This window comes from Aphis gossypii, chromosome 1, assembly GCF_020184175.1.
Source record: "Aphis gossypii isolate Hap1 chromosome 1, ASM2018417v2, whole genome shotgun sequence".
Classification (NCBI taxonomy): domain Eukaryota; kingdom Metazoa; phylum Arthropoda; class Insecta; order Hemiptera; family Aphididae; genus Aphis; species Aphis gossypii.
Window position 1 is genome coordinate 80,300,576 of NC_065530.1, and position 16,979 is coordinate 80,317,554.

General features: G+C 24.1%; 1 protein-coding gene across 1 annotated transcript; it reads left to right on the forward strand.

Moving 5' to 3' along the window:
• Positions 1-5,231: 5,231 nt before the first annotated feature.
• On the forward strand, positions 5,232-16,100 carry LOC114123371 (chorion peroxidase-like). The gene is made up of 15 exons (XM_050196929.1): positions 5,232-5,341; positions 8,475-8,621; positions 9,059-9,135; positions 9,663-9,756; positions 9,843-10,234; positions 10,874-11,047; positions 11,466-11,544; positions 11,724-11,869; positions 12,006-12,247; positions 12,763-12,895; positions 12,994-13,231; positions 14,744-14,836; positions 14,896-15,065; positions 15,157-15,265; positions 15,418-16,100. The coding sequence occupies exons 1-15, from the start codon at positions 5,334-5,336 to the stop codon at positions 15,494-15,496; spliced, it is 2,181 nt and encodes a 726-aa protein (XP_050052886.1). The 5' UTR covers positions 5,232-5,333; the 3' UTR covers positions 15,497-16,100.
• The last annotated feature ends 879 nt before the right edge of the window (positions 16,101-16,979 follow it).

Genomic DNA, 16,979 nt, shown 5'->3' on the forward strand with positions numbered 1-16,979 from the left:
TTTGTAGTTCTGATATCGAAAAAATAAAAACCATGTTAACTGTCAACAATTTCTTCTCTCTAGTGTGAAAATTTGGTTGCTTAACTTGGACTACAATCTGAGCGGTCCTTGCTCATGTGAAACGGTTTTCATTATGTTGTACGTGTGTAAGATGGAGACAATGTATATACGGGTGAAGTGTCCTCTAAATCTTCACAAACCATAGTACATTATAACAAAATTAACAACATTATATTAATATAAACCAAGTGCTAAACCATAAAAAACAAATATAATAATGTGTAACATGTGTATGTCAAGTGTCAACCAACACTAATCCAGCTTATGATTTATCTCAGTACCAGGAAGGTTGTTCTTAAAGATCAAGACTTAATCTAACCTTAAGGCATTTTGCACGTATCTACACTCTACAGTCTATGAATATTAGTTATTATAAATTATAACAATTAACTAATTAACATATAGGTAGTTAAAACGTTCATTTTTTTTTTACTTTTAAATTTAACTAGTCAGTATATTTAATTAGTTATATCGTCTTTTTAATATACGCAAAACTAATATGCTGATAATTGATAAAATATTTAAAACACTAAAATCAAGCAGTCATTATATTAAAGTAGGATCAGATTAGAATCATCTAACAAAACATAATAATAAAACATATTAAACTGTAAAACCCATTAGAAATACAAACAATTAATTAATTTAGTATGTCTATGTAAATTATATAAAGTTATCTAATGTAGTAATGTAATCAATGTAAAAATGAGATTAAATTAAAATGTATAAATAGGTACCTAATATGGCTATAGCTATTATATATATCGACATATTGAAATAATATAGGTACTATTGTATTACAGTACAGTTTTTTACGTTTTCATTGCTACTTAAAATACATATACGATCAATAAAAAATAATGATATTTAGTTTTGTTTAGACGATTTGTCTACAACCCGTAAATAATTCGATCACAATTTTTTTTAACAAACGGTATACTGCCTATCTATTGCTATGACTACATGAATAAAAAAAAAATGAGTTATACTTATACATACATCATTATTTTTCAAAAATTATCTAGAAATAACGGAAGGTATTTTGTTTTTTATGTAATACGTTTTGTGTAAATTGATATTTGGTTAGCGTAGAGGTAACGGATTTTTTAGTCAATGTGTAATGTGTAGACATAATGTGTATATTGCCTGGGAATTATTGTACAAACCGATTTTAATGGATAATTTTGACAAAATTATACAATTGTTCGGATTATAGTGATTATACCTTAATAATTAAAACTGTTCTATCGTTGTACTATATAATTATTAATTATTTATATAAAACTTAGGTAAATGGTTAAATCTTAAAAACAATAATTAACTATTATAGTTTAATTCTAATGAGTATTTTGATAATGGTTATAAATACATAAGATAAAGTGATTAGTATTATAAAATAATAATATTGTTAGTAAAGTCAGTGGTAGGATGGTCCATGGTATAGAAAGTAGATAACGGAAAAAAAAATTAAACTGAAAATGTATAAGTTATACCCACTTCAAATCGATTCCAACTGATGTAACATCGATAAGGGTTTCTTGCATTCCCTAGAGCGTGCAGAAAACTTGACAATTTGATACTGTGCCTTCTTCATTCTCCGGCTGATGTAGGTTATAAAAAAAAAATACTATCTATTAAATAAAATTAGTTTTCCCGTGGTCTTTTGTATATATTAATCATACGAATTATATACACGTTCACTATAAATGAAACGTAATTATACTATATTTCCACTTTTCTAAGATTACAGCGTTAAAAAAATAATAACAACTATCTAAGGCAATAATAATAAATTAATAACGCATAAGAGTGTTATACCTATTTCGTATATTATGTAAACGCAAAATTTACCAACTATAGAATGTTAATTGATGAAGTACCATTCACATTGCAGGGTAACATAATAACTAATAAATAATAATTTATATAAAATAACATACGTTATCTATTTAATTATAAAGTTATTTTTTATACGATAAAAACTCTACAAACTGTACCTATGTTGTAAAACTTAAATGAATGAAAAAAAAATAGTATCAATGATAAAACAAGCATTAATATCAAACAATTTAGATGAATATAGTATTTAATTATTATAACGATAACCACAAAAACAAGGAATCGAAGTTGTGTTTCTGTATTAATATTGTGGTATTATAAACCTCGATGAAGTGTGTTCTTAATTTTTGATAATACGAGTATATTATTATCATTTTGCTGATTTGCAGTTCACTTTCAAAGGTATTTGATGAAAATGCAACAAATTTTAGATTTTAGAAATTTTAATTACTATACTGGAATCACTGAACAACAAAATGTTGATGTATACATGTAGCAATAGAGTTTTTTAAATTATTTTCAATATGTTCATCATATTTTGATTCTTGTTCACAAATGTAAGTCTACTCTGAAATGTTAATGGGATTCCGCCTTTAGTTAGGGTTAATTTTAAAGCTAACTGTTACAAATATCTATGTATAAAAATAACACATATTTTGGTATTATTTTGAAATATTTTATGAGAGTTTAGTAAATGTTAGAATGAACATATTGTAATAAATTAGCTTGTCATTAATCAACAGTAAAAAGGTTGATCAAGACATGGTAATTGTTTTCAATAAAGATTACAGTTAAATTGTAGACCGTGAACACGCCTCATATTATAATCTGTAGACATCAACAATTTTCTTATGTACTAAGTAAAAAGATGCAAGATTAGGTTAGAACTTAAAATACCTAAATACTAAAAAAAAAAAATTTTGCGAAGTGTAAATATCAAATACACCTTTTCAAGCTAATACACTTAGTATGTACATCATCCTTTACGTTTAATTCTGATTTTTGGAATATTTACGATAAAAACTTTACCCTCATTTTTATTGTAAACTATTTAGTAAATTTAATTGTTTTAAATATGCTGATGTGCTTTTCAAATTTTAAACGAGTAGTTTTTCAGTTATTAAAATGTATAGACAAGTATAAAAGTCTTTACAAAATGGTTTTAAAAAATATAAAATAGATATAATATTAAATCTAATATTTAGATAATATACTATTTGGATCATTTTAACAAATTATTAATGATTAATATTAATTATTGAACTGAATATTATATTAATTATATAACAACCTATCCTAACACTTTATTATATGGATTTATTATCCTTAGTACATAAAGTTAAATAATCTAAAAAATATTCGTTTGTATATTGATACGTCAGTTTTAGAATGATTATTTATTAAATAATCTACAGTAGTAAAGGGTAGGTTTTATTTGGAACAGAGAAATTTATATCTCCACAGGGCACTATTAAAATAGTATAAAATACATTTAAAATATAGTCATAAAGTATACATATTGAAAAATGTCAACAATCAGATTTTGAATAACTGCAATATTGAAGAAAAAATGAGTAAAAATACTTGATGAATCACCCTATGTAGAATAAATAATAAATATAACATAGATACTACCTTTATTTAAAAAGTTAATTATTTTAAAATAAAAATAAATATTTTTTTTTTTAAATAAAAATTTTGGTTTTTATGCTAAACATTTACATAAAACTATTGATAAAAAAAAATTTAAATATAATGAGAATCACTATAGTGATAAAGTTGGACCCAGTTTAAATTATAGTCTGTAGTATAACAAAGTTATACAGAAAAGTTCTGTGAGCACTGTTGTATAATGTTATAATTGGTACATTTTCGAAACAATAGAAAAATACATGGTACACGATGCACTTAAATATGACCATATATATTATATTATTATGTAATACGGGGAAAGTCAAAAAAGTCTTATGATAAAAATAAAACATACAAATTAAATCACTAAAAAACTGGTGTCTTTTTAGTGAATTGTGAATTTCTATATCAAATTATTAGAGTTGATCCTATAATTAACAATAATTAATTTATGGTAGTTAGGTTTGTATTTATAATCTACAAAATACATTTTTACATGCAATAATAGTTTAAACATCACTTGAACCTACCTAAATGTTAGGTATTGTTGTAAAATGCTACCTATTTGTTTGTCTTTTTAATTTTTATTCGAAATAAATGTATGATGATTAATTAATAATTAGGTATTTATTATTCTTATTACATTAAATACTTGCATATTATTTAATTTTGTGGAAAAATTATTAACCGTACATTTTAGGCATAGTAACTTTTTGACCTAGAAAGGAGATGGTTTATTAATTTTAATAGAATATTTTCTATTAAAACATGTGTATTTAAATGCCGGGTCACATCACTCGTAACATATTACACACTACTTTCTTCAAATATTTTTTTTTATCGGGAATAATATACTCGTGCTACGTATTATACAGTCTTCCAAAAATGCGAAATCATACATTTTCCGAATTGTCCTCAACTATATACAGTGAAAGGCATCTTTAATTTTTAGTCATAAATATTATACTTATATCGCTACTAAATATGGTTTCAAAGATTTTAGTAGAGGTTAAGAGAGTGTATTGTATAATAATATAATAACGTTATTCGCTATATAACTGGATAACTCAAAGAAAAAATATATACTTTCTCCGCTGACTACTAATTGAATAGCAATATAATATTATACTATATTATTAAGCACCCATATTGAACAATGTATTTACTTTTATTGTTGAAAATATAATTAAATATATTATATATATATAATATATATATAGGTATATTATTATTTTTAGTATTTGAACGATGATAGAATTTATTTTTAAATGATAGTTATTAGATACAGTTCATAGCAGTTGTATAATAGTGTGATATTTTACTACATGTCACACCTTTTACGCAAATTTAGATTTACGTGCGATAGTTTGTTTGATTTTTATTTTTCCAGACAATTTTTAATAGATGGATTAAGTATGCCTACCACGTTAGTGCATATTCAACATTTATGATCTGGAAAGTTGAAGTCAGTAGATATTATAGGATTTATATTGATATGGTTTGAAATAAGTTTAATAGTTAGGTATGCACTCATATATGGAACAATCTGCTTTGATTGATGCGATTTCCGAGTGTGATTTTTTTACTCAGTTTATGCACTTTACCGGTGTGACGCCATACATTTTCCGAGTTGTCCTTGACTATAGTGAAAGGCATCTTGTATTTTTACAGTCATATGTAAATTTGGTAGGGGAAATTTTTGTGAAAAAAGGGGTCATCGAGACTGTTTCTAGTAGTGTACTCACATGTTCCTTATACGTAATAGTAAATACACGTGCAGAGTGCAGTAGGAAATCGCTTTGATGGATAGGTAAGTTCAAGCATTAAATTTATATAAATAATAATAAAAATATTAAACATGAAACATTAAGTTCATAATTACAATTTAATGCTCATGAAAATTAAATTGGATAGTTTTTTAGAAAAATGTATCCACATTTGATCGATAACGATTATTTTTTAAATTGAGATTTTATTGTTATTAATCTATCCTGTATATGATTTATATGGTATATGAGGTACATGATTTATAATAAATTAAATTTTCGGTTTTAATGCTAAATTATATTACTTAATCATAAGTGGATGACTTTTTATCTTGAACTAGATTGTTTAAATTTAAAAAAATAATAAACTATACGTGATATTTTACTTATACTTATTAGTTATTATATACACTAAAATAAAAATATAATTTTAAATATTTATAAAAAAAATTATTGAAAAGCTTAGATTTATGTATATACTATAATTTAAGCAACATCAATATTTCCCACCCGAATTCATTAGATTCATTTTAATTCATATTTAATAAATGCATTAGAATAAAACATGCAATCTTAACGATTACTCAATACAATTCAGGTAAAATATAATAATAATAATACTCGAATGATAATCGTTTTTATATAAATGTAAAATTATTTTTGTTTAATGCATTTTGTGGTAATATAGATATAATATAAAACTTACGGAAAACTATTTTCATTAAATTGTATTGTTGTCTTTGTTGTATTGTATCTTTGTTCAAAATAACTACGATATAATAATATTACAGTTTAATACATATTATTTATTAAATAATAGGTTTGAAATATAAAACATTTACAACAATTTTTAGTATGAAATATTTAATATATGTATTATTAAAACAATTTTAAATAGGGCTAGATATGTATATCAAATTATTAAATACCTAAATATTATAAATGCTGAAAAAAATTAGAAGATTTGGGCGTAACATTGTAAGTAGATAATTCCATAAATATTAACCAACTGACATAGTATGATGGGATTAGTTCTGAAAACAAATTTTAGGAAAGCTAAAAAAAGGCAGGTTTATTATTAAAAGAATACCAGACAATATGATATAGAATAAAGTATTTCACCATATAACTCTGTGATAATAAAAAACATAATTTCTATTAGGTGCCTACTTTCTCTGCTGATGGTCATTACATTTGGCATGGCATTGTGTATTTTTATTTTTATACTAATACGTTTAAAATCTATTTTTATATATTGATTAAATTATTTAAGCACTCAAAAGACACGTATATAAGATTATTCAAAAGCTATTATTTTTTTTAATGTTTCACCGATTACGTAAAAAATGTGAAGGTTTATTACTCGTATTTATAATTTGCGACACACGCTTAAAGAATTATCGGAAACATAGTAAGTCGTGATTTTGCTAGTAATAATTAAGAAATCTTTTTTACCAATTATATCTTCATTTTTACTATTATGTAATGAAGAATTTAATGTAATCATTTTTATGGAAATTATTATTGATAATGATATAATATGGCTACAATACATAATAACGTTCGTTGTTGTAAAATTGTATATTCACTTGAACTAGTAACATTTCAACACTCGATTTGTTTACTGTAAAACTTTAATATTATTTATTATTAAATTACTCATCATTAAATGCTTATTGCACATGAAATTATATGCTATAGAAATTGTGACCATGATATTTAAAGTCCCGCATGATGGCAAGCATAATATTAATATTGTTCAGATGTTAGTGAAAGTGTGGGTGAGCCAAAGACACAACATAATGGTTCATATTAATATATTCTTGCTACGTAAATTGGTTGTATAAAATCTTGATAACAAATTCAATCTAATAATTTACGTAATTTTTGTTTTGTAGTTTTCTCTAAAACCATTTATTCAAACTAGGTATATACCGTCAACGGCGTGTATCTAAAAATCTAACCTAATCTACTGGATGACGATGTACATAATTGGTAACGGAAGACGTGTAAGCTATAGGTACTATAGTTAGATTTAATTGATGTCATAAATATATAACACTATATATTAAAGCACCAAGTATACACACGACGCGTCTCTACTATTTAAGGATTTAAATCTTTGAAAACTGCATTTATTTTTCATAAAAACGTATTGTCCAATGAAAAATCTCTTTAAATTAAATTATTTGATAATTTTTAAATGTAGAGGCTTCCGAAGACCTATTTAACCTATTTTTTTTTTAAGTCTTGAATTAGCAAAAACTTTCGAAAAATATTATATATTTTTAAACGTAGTTAAAACATACCTAGTGTTAATTAAAAGTTAATTTCGCTGGAAACTAATTAATTGAGACACTGGAAATAAAAAAAGAGGTTCTTACAAAATATACAAATTATAATGAACCATACAATTTAGTCTTATACTATGTTATGTTATAATAATATAATATTAATTATTAGATTGGTTATTCTAGATGAATTAATTAAATACAGAAATTTGGAATAAATAGATTTTTTATGATTACTTAAGCCATTCATTCAATCTCAAAATAAGATGATTATTTTATAAAATGAATAAAACAAATCGTATTCGTTTAAAAAATTACTTTTCTCCCCTAGGTCACTGTTATTGCGACACTAAATAAAAATAAAATGGTTGGTTAAAATAAAATAATTTAATTTGAGATGCAACTATACTGTTCTGGACCATGAATATAATATATAAAGTACCTATATTTATATGAATATATGATTAAAATTGTTTTATTTTTAATTGTAGGTAGCTTCTTACTTTCAATTATTAACCGTTGAGGTCGCTGGTCATTCTTCATATTACAGAAATGTAATATTAAGGCAATACTTGATTGTGACATTTTTGCATTAAAAATTGTTAGCCAATCTTATTTTCGGAGTAAAAATAATGAATATAATTTTAAGTTAAAAACTTAATTTATTATAAAATAATAACGAAATGTATAAGCATTATATAACCATTAACTATAATTTTTTTATAGAAATAATAAAAGTTCTGTATTTGAATTTATTAATTCGTATATCCCATATTTTTTATGTTAATAAATTGGTGCGTTTATTGAAAAGTTAATATTATATATTGCATAAAAAAGATAATAAAACAATTTTAATTTAAAAAATGTTCATAATACTTTTTTTCAGAGTATTTATAATTGTCAGTTCGATACTGACAATATGCACTTTTGGAAAAACTCAATCTTTAGATGGCGAATGTGCACTTCAACTAACAGGTGCGGGAAGGACTAGTTTCTTTGATTTTAATACTAACACATTGAGAGGTGGTCCACTGTAAGTATAAACATTTATTGCTATAAAATATTTATTAATCAATAAGTTATTTTATTTCTACATCTAAATGTTGCTTATATTGTTACATAAAAAAATTTAAGAAACTAGATTCGATATATTTTATCCTATTTACGTACAATGTATAGTTATTATGTATAGGTATTAAATATAATGCTAAAACTAAAATATATATAATTTTTTAAGTAATAATAATTTTTATTGATAAAAATATATTAGGTACCTATTTAAAAATATTTATAAAACGATTATAATATGTACATGAAATATAATCACTTTAAAGAGCTATTAAAGTTTTCATTTGTAAAATATGAATAAAATAATTAAAAATTTAGTAGAAATATTAAAACTATGAACTATAATATATTTAGAGAATACAAATTAATGATCTGTTATTTATTTATTTTTTAATATTCAAGTGGTTTTGGTCTACCAGGTCAGTGTATCACATACGAAGCAGTCAATCAAGCATATATAGATGCTAGAAAAAGAATAAGTGAGTATCAATATAACTAAAGTATTAATCCATGTTTAAATACCTATTCGGAGAATAATATTAATTTATACAAGTGTGATAAATGCATTTATAAGAATAATTGAAAGTTCTTAAAAACATATGCACTTTATATAAATTCTATCATGTAAAAGTTATTTTAATAAATTTTAAGTGTAAAATTCACTAAGGTAACAAAGTAAATAAAATTGCAAACAAAAAGTTTAATATTACACCTGCACAGAATAAATATAGATGATAATCAGTATCGGTGAAAGGATTTACAGTTTTCACAACCGGTTTTACTGGATCATTGTTGTTGGAGGATCTTAATACTTTTTGTATCCATTTAAATATTGCAAAATGGTAAATACCAGCTTTTGCTTATGGAAAGGAGATAAAATAATAGACAAATATAATTTAAATCCAGTGACCTCTAGTATACGATCACAAACAACTCTAACAATAAAATGTTTATGCAAATTGTATTATTGTGAAGGATTATTTATATAAATATTCATTTTTTTCAGATGTGGCACAAACAAATAAAGACAAGTGGACGGCTCAGGAGTTGGCATCTGTTGGCGAACTATTGTTGGATATATCCATACAATTGACTAAAAAGTAAGATATACTTGCAATACGTGCGCATGAACACGTTGCAATAGATTGGTGTTCTCGTAGACATTACTATGTTTACAATATTACAGTTATGGACTTTCGTACGAAGAAGTAGAAAAGGGATTACCTCAAATAGATACGTCGAGAACTTTGATCAGAGAGGTGTGTCCTGCGTTCTTGTCAAATGTCGAGTGCAGACCGGGAAAGTACAGGAGATATGATGGTCTGTGTAATAACGTTAAGCATCCGACGTGGGGAGCTACCAATACACCTTTTTCGAGACTTGTCGGACCATTGTTTTCTGATGGCATGAGTGGACCAAAAGTGAGCACTCTCAACAATCGAGAACTACCGACAGCTAGAGTGGTCTCCAGGACAATGCACCCCGACGAGGGATACCATGAGCACGCGGCTACCGTTATGTTGGTCGCTTTTGGTCAGTTTATGGATCACGATTTCACACTCATGGGAACGCCTGCTGGTAAGGATTAGCTTATAATTAGAGTATTATAAATATATTTAAAATATACCGTTGAGGTATATTTTGTATATTGTTCGTTGTATTTGGCAAATAAATTTAAATGCTTAAATTATTCAAAACAATATAATATCTTTTGAATATAAGTTATCGGCTATAAGTACTTAGATTTAAAGCTTAACTTGAATATTCAGTGTATTATGATAAATACTCGTATAATAAAATAAGTTATACGACGATGATTATACGTAGATTATATTAGTAATTATTATTATATTATTATTTATTATTATTATAATTATATTAGTAGTCAGGTAGGTAAAAAAATTTCGAGTAGGTTATTTTTTGGTTCTTTTTTGGTTCTTAGTAATGTTCATTTTATTAGAAGTTTTTGTTCATTTTTAATATTTCATTAACAAAATTGTAAATTGTATATTATCCGTTTTTATTATTTATTGGAATATTACACGTAGGTATTATGTAAATAGCTATCCATCAGTACAGCTTATAAGAAATAGACAATAATAAAAAAATGTATTCTTATAATACAATGTCGTGTAATCAATAGAATAAATAATAAAAATAAAAAATAAAATGAGAAAAAGTTTTATTTTAATAAAAATGTTTAAATATATTTTTTAGATCCAATTACTAAGAACGAACCCGAAGAATGCTGTAATCGACCTCCGCATTTAAAACATCCGTACTGCAATGAAATTCCTGTTCCTGATGATGATTACTTTTACAGTAAATTCAATGTAAAATGTATTGATTTTGTAAGAGCTTTCCCATCTGTACGACCAGGATGTCGCTTAGGTAAGAAAGTATGTTGCATTATTACGATTTTGTAGATTTCTAGGTAATTTTATGGTTATAAAAAAAATTTATATCAAAAATAGCTTATAATCTGAATAAAATTAATAAATATTTATATATTATTATAATATGCACCATGCACCGGGTACTACATGTAAATAAGTCAATATATGTAAATAAATATTTAGTTATTTTTAGTAATTTAAAAACCTATAATATTTTTGTAATTTTATATAAGTAGGTAGGTATATCAATTTAATAAGCGTATTCATCTATAAAAAAAACTCAAAAACTCAATAATAATTAATGTATCATTATATTTTGAAATGTTTTTGTTAATTAACAACTACTTCTCTATCATAATTTTGTTTTATTATTTAAAAAAAATATATAAATTATTTTTTATATTATATTTTAGGTTCAAGAGTACCATTCAATACTCTGACTGGTGTAATTGATGCTAATACGGTTTACAGTGTAACTGAAGATTATGCCAGGTATTTAAAAAATTAAAATGTTGATGCACTTTATATTTATTTTGAAAGGAAATTAGTTTATATTTATTAAATGATAAATCACTACATGAATATCATAATTTATAAAAATAATATTGAACAACTATTTTGAATCTTTGACTATAATAATTGACAATTATATAATGTTTAATTACATACAGACATTTAAGAACTGGTTATGGAGGTTTACTTCGCATGAACCCAGCATTTATTGACCAAGGACTAAAAGATTTGTTGCCGTTGAGACTTAAAGATCCAGATGAAGGATGTACTAGATTGAACCGTTCGCAATATTGTTTTGATGCCGGTATATTAAATTTTATAACTATATATTATTAAATAACAGTTTTATATTTAAATATTTTACACATTTTAATATTTTATGCGGTTTCACTTACAATAATAAAATAAAATATATATAATATTTAATATTTAATTTGCAGGGGAAGTTCGAGTAAATGAACAACTCGTACTTGCTACTATGCATATAATATGGGCTAGAGAGCACAATAGAATAGCGAAAGAATTTGGTAGAATTAATCCACATTGGGATGACGAAACTGTTTTCCAAGAAGCTAGACGAATCGTTATAGCAGAAATTCAGCACATCACTTATAACGAGTTTTTGCCTACATTACTTGGAAAAGGAGTTATGGAAAAATTCGGACTACTGTTACAAAAAGAAGTAATTTAAATCGCTTATTATACTAATTTTAAACTAATTAATATGTACAACGCAGCGTTTATTATTTTAAAGACTAATATAATAACTTAATTTTGTATTAAAAAAAAAATTTTAATGGAAATATTATAAATTAATTAATAAAGTAATGTTTGGACTTAAAATTAGAGCTAAAAATAACAAGTAAATATTAGTAAAATATTTAAAGTAATTTAACTGATTTATATTACTATTGCTTAAAAATTAAAAATAAAAACATCCTATAATACTGGATTTACTTTAATTATTAAAACAATAATAACTTATTATCATTTTGATACATATTTTAAATGAGAAAATAGTATACATATTTAAAATTATTTTTGAAATTGAATATTGAGTTACTGAAATAAATTACAGCATTTTGGGGTAGCGTTGAGATTTTAAGATACTTTTTAAATAAATATGTTTTACTAGTAGTTATATTAAATTATATATCATAGTTAATACTTATTAAATATCATATGTTTTTTTTTTAGGGTTATTGGGATGGTTATGACCCGAATGTCAACCCAAATATTCTATCCGAATTTTCAGCAGCAGCTCTCAGAATTGGACACACATTTTTACCAACTTCTATTGAAAGATGGAGTAAAGCTCACAAATTCATTGGTAAATTAGAATAGATTAATATGAATTTTTATAAATATGTATATTATGTTATAAAATAAGTAAAAATATTAAACAATTTTTAATACACATTCATTTAGCTTCCAAAAAATTGTCCGATCTCATCCGCCGTCCATACGATTTATATAGAGCTGGAGTTCTTGATGAGTATATAATGGGTTTAACTAATCAAGTGGCTCAGGCTATGGATGATTCAGTAACACAAGAAGTCACAAATACATTGTTTAAGAAACCGGGTAATCGGTTTGGAGTAGATTTAGTAGCATTTAATATCCAAAGAGGCAGAGATTTTGGATTACCTGGATTTATGGAATATAGGTGAGTGTTCACATCATAGTCGTATTGTAATAAAATTATAACATTATATTTATTTTAAATAAACTTTGATTTATGCTTTTTAAAAGTTATTCAATAAAAATATTTAATCATTAGGCAATAACTTTGTTGTCATTGAACTTTTTTATCTTTCGAATATTTCTAAGACGACATATTATTATAAATATTTGTATTGAATTTATAATAGTGTACTTGTATATGTTTCTTTTTAAACTTTTTCTTCAAAAGTTTCTTCAATATTGATTTGGATTTTGACAAAAAATTAAATCATATTTGTGTTTTTATGATTAGAAGAAAAGAAAGTATAAAGAAATTAATTAATAGTTTTTCAATAAAATATAACGTAATTCGACAATAAACTTCTATAAATACTAAACATTTTAATTAAATATTAAAATTAGTGTTTTATAAGCATGATATATATTTTAGTAAAGTATACTAATTGTTTTTGAACTTTTTAAAAATATTTTAAAGTCAATATTTTCTAGCTTTTTTTTTAATATTAATCTAACTAATTTGCTCAGTAATAACTTTGATAATAAAAATATATCATAAATCCAATATCCAAAATGTGCAACTTATTTTTTTGTCAAAAGTTCACTAAATTTCAAATTTTTATTTTTTAGACTAGAAAATTTGATTAAGGGTTCGTCATAAGATGTTTTTTTTGTAATAAAAAAATATTTTAAATAAAAGGCATAATATTTTAGTTGACATTTGAAGTTTAAATTTTGATTAAATTGGATCTTTAAATAAAAAATAATACTTAAATTTTTTTATTTCAATTCAAAGAATATTAATCAATAATCATGAAGTATTGAAACTTTTTACCATTATGTACATTAATTTTTTCTTCACACAAAAGTATAAAATAATTATCAAAATGTTAAAACTTACTTTAGGCTACTCAATATTACACTGTAATATATATATGCCACAATCCTATTCACAGTGTTTAATAATACAATGTTATTGATTTATATTAGTTAATAACTAATACGGTGTGTTATCTACCAAAAATTAAATAAATAATTTATATTTTTTTTCGATCTTAAAGTGCATTACGTTAAAAATATGTATTTATAATTTAAATAATTAATGTATATTTTTATTTGATAATTATAGTTACTCTAATAATTTACCCTTTGGGGTGTTTGTTATTTATTAATTTCTTTTAACAGTAAATAAACTATAAGTATTATTATTAGCAAAAATAATTCAGTCTATCTCATAGTTATATGAATAAATTATAAAATTTCTGTAGAAATAGTGTCTTACTTCTTCGATTATAATATTTTATATTATCTTTTTTTTTTCATGGTCTATTATATTATAAACTATTTATTGTTCAATTCAAATTTAATATATCCATGTAGGTAATCTACTTAATTGGTGAGGTGCATTTAAAAACAATAGGCAGACACCAAAATATTTGAATAGAAGTGAAGTTAGAGAAATTAATTTTGTAATAATTTAATCATATGTTTGTATTAGAAAATTCTGTGGATTACCAGCATCGGACTTATTCCAAAGCTTGTCCGGAGATATGCCTAACTCCACTATTCATCGATATTCAACAATATACGAGTAAGTAAGAATTCTCAAGTTTGAAGTAATAAATTATAAAATTAATTTTATTCTTACAGCTCTCCAGAAGATGTAGATTTATGGTCTGGTGGCGTATCCGAAAAACCATTACCAGGAAGTATGGCAGGTCCAGTTTTTTCTTGTATTTTGGCAACTCAATTTAGTTATGCTAGAAGAGGTGATCGTTTTTGGTATGAACTGCCAAATCAACCATCTTCGTTCACTCCAGGTATTTAAGAATATAAATCTAATTTTTTTGTTTAGAATTTAAAAAAAACCATTAATAATACAATATGATTTTATATTAATTTTAAATTTAGATCAACTTCGTGAAATCCGAAAAGCTAGATTAGCCCGAGTGTTGTGCGACAATACTGATTTGATCGACACTATTCAGTTATGGCCAATCGTTCTTCCTGATCATGAAATGTAAGAAATTTGTGTAGACATTTATAATATATTATAGTGTAGTAGTTCATTATTCCGTTTTTAAATTAATAATTTATTGAAAGATGTTTGATTAATACTATTACTCGTGAAATAATAAATATCTCGATTATATCAATAATATTTTTGTTTAGAAATCCTCGAGTACCATGCCGCAGTGGAATTATTCCATCAGTTAACCTGAACAAATGGGCTGATTTTCCAACGTCGTAAAACATGAGTTTATTCACTTCAGATTAAATACCACCTATAATATTATATAATATTCTAATTATTGACTTTTAAATTGATGACATATTACAGTGATTATTTACTGTGTATGAATTGGTAATTTTATCATCACATTTTATCATAATTAATTTTTTTTTATTCTATAATTTTGTTATTATTTTTTTATTACATAAATAAGCAACGTAAAATTTAATAAAGTACACTTTTATTAAATTAAATTCAAGTACCCCATAATTCAAAAAGTACTTTAAAAGTAACTTTAATATTGTATTATAAATGTTTAACTGTCGGGTTCCTTCTCATTTTACTTAATGTTAACCAATCAAAGTGTTAAATATAAATACCATTTTTTATTTTTGTACAATTGTTTTTTTTACAATTATAATATATATATATATATATATATATTATATATATTAAATTGTTTATTTATTGCAGATTATATAACTATGAAATTTTATATTGTTATGTATTTAGTGTGTACATATGAAAAAAACATAAAAACAATAAGTAGATAGCAAATAGTAGATAATAAAAAAGTCATAGATGTATGTATATAAATAAATTATGTAATTTTTGATATTTATTATTTTCATACGGTATTTTTTTTTAAGCTAAACTCTATTAAACAAATATTATACACAATTTTCAACAATGACTTGATAAGATTACTAGATCAGTTTTTTTATATTATGATGATAATTAACTATATGACGTGTTTCAAAATATTTTCATAATATGATCATTGAAAAGTCACTAAAAATGTCATAAATCAAGTTCAATCAATACTGTCTGAAGAGTGAAGGAGCATCAGAATAAAAATTAAAACATACAATCTGCCTTAATGATATGAGTAAGTTAATCTAGAATCGTTTATCGCAATCATTATGTGATTTACTTATTTTAGAATATTTAATTAATAACAACCAGATAACCTGATAAATTCTTGTATTTTGACAATTATGAATAATTATAGCATTTTCTTATTGTAATAAATTAAGAGAAAGTGAAAAATAGTCACTACGACAGTAGTGTAGCGAAATAGCCTATCCAGAACGCCGTGTCATTAACTTTTTACTAATGGAAATAAATTAATATTATTTTATCATATTCACTATGATACTTAAGGTACTAGAAAGGTAAAATCTACAATATCGGTGCACCCGGTGTTTCCAAATTTTTTTTTCAACTAAAATCCAAGTTTACTTATCTAAGTATATTATTGTACTTATTTTTTTTGTTATAGATAATCCCAGATACTATTATTTACCGTTTGTTTAAGTACATTAAATAATAATTTATAATATGGTAATAATAAAACAAAATTATCAATTCTTACGTAAATGTTGTTTACCGTCAAATTTTTTATTAGACAAGTGAATAATTCAATATTGATCGTAGAGTGATTGTGACGTCAATGAACTAAAAAGCAAATATCTAGACGGAGTCTTTAACCAAATTCTCC